General features: G+C 47.3%; 1 protein-coding gene across 1 annotated transcript; it reads left to right on the top strand.

Moving 5' to 3' along the window:
- Window positions 1–450: 450 nt before the first annotated feature.
- MONOS_16978 (uncharacterized protein) lies at window positions 451–1104 on the top strand (the record flags this gene model as incomplete). Its single annotated transcript, XM_067869857.1, has 1 exon — window positions 451–1104. The coding sequence occupies one exon, from the start codon at window positions 451–453 to the stop codon at window positions 1102–1104; it is 654 nt and encodes a 217-aa protein (XP_067735360.1).
- Window positions 1105–1528: the final 424 nt, after the last annotated feature.

Genomic DNA, 1528 nt, shown 5'->3' with positions numbered 1-1528 from the left:
CAATATGTCGGAGAAGATGAAACGATGAGGGAAACATATTTATTTGAAAAGGCAAATTTAATGGATAATTCTATGAAAGAAGAGAATAAATGCCCGACAAGCAATGTTGATTTCATCAAATGCACATATAAGATATTTTCTTCTATTTTGTGTGCCATCTCCCCATCTTTCTTCGACTTTGCCTTCTTTTGCACATAAATTCACCGACAAGTCAGCTGATGAAATGATTTCTGCCTTATGATCTGCACCTTCTCCAGAAGACACATCGCATTGCGTGTGCTCTTGAAGGGCATCTTTGATAGCCAGCAATTCATTGCTTTGATGCCAAGATGATCATTCGCATATTCATTGTCAGCTGTGTGCTCGTTGAGAAATATAAACAAATCGATATTCCAATCACCGAATGCTTCTGTTCTGTCATGTCCAACAGCCGAGTTGTCTTTCTGAGTGATGTTTCCCATGAAGGCGAAGGAAGACTCGTTCACAGAAGCGACAAGGGATTCACACACAAAATACATATCTCTTCCGACACTGGCCTTGTTGGCTGAAAACACGATATTGGTGATGGAAAAGGTTGTGGATGACACTTCTGAATCATCGTTGTACTCGATCATGAGAGCACCGCCTCTTCCTCCAGAACTTGTATCCTCGCTCACAGAGCAGGTGGAGAAATTTGTGTCACTCACAGAAAATGAGTTGGCAGGGGCAGATGAGGCGAATGAGATGCATCCGCCATTGGTGGCAGTCTGTTGGTTTTGCGGAGCTGAGTCGATGTTGGTGATGGTGCAGTTGGCGAGGGAAAGGGAGAGGGCAGGGGAGGTGGCAGAGGAGAGGGCACAGCTGGCTGGAGTGGCTGTGGAGGTGATGTGGGTGATGTTGGAGGAGTTGAGAGTGAGGGGTGTTGTGAGGGAGGTGAGGTGGAAGATGCTCTGGCTGTTGAGGGTGAGACTGGTGATTGCTGTGTGGTTGAGGGAGAGGGAGCCAGCAGTGAGGAAGAAGAGGGGAGTTTTTATTGTTATGGAGGTTGTTCCGGTGATGGTGGTTGTGTTGAGATTGAGGGAAGGGGAGTTACCGGAGAGGTGGAAGAGGATGGGAGTGATTTGATTTGAGGAGTTGTGGGCGATGGCGAGGGCAGAGACTGTGAGGGAGCCCTGTGTCTGTTGGAAGAGGGCAGACGAGGCAGATGGATCTGGTGAAGAAGATGCAGATGAATATGATGAATATGACGATGAAAATGAAGAAAATGATGATGTTGATTGTGATGAGTGTGAATGTGAGTTTTGTGGTTGAGGAATGCCACTGGAGGCGATGATGGTGGCAGTTGTGCCATTTCCAGTGATTTTTGTGTCAACCGCGCTGAAGGTTAGTGTTTGAGTTGGAACAAATATTGAGGTGAGGAGGGTGAGAGAGGCGTCTTGGAGGAGGGAAATGAAGCCAGTGAGGGCATACTCGATGGTGGCGCATGGGGTCTGTTGGGGCCTGCCACAGACATCGACATCAGTTCCGCTGTTAGAAACGATTTTGTTCT

Source organism: Monocercomonoides exilis, assembly GCF_001643675.1.
Source record: "Monocercomonoides exilis strain PA203 chromosome Unknown scaffold3-2548433, whole genome shotgun sequence".
NCBI lineage: Eukaryota > Preaxostyla > Oxymonadida > Polymastigidae > Monocercomonoides > Monocercomonoides exilis.
The sequence above is the reverse complement of the archived record's forward strand: the minus strand, read 5'-3'. Positions and strand labels throughout refer to the sequence as shown.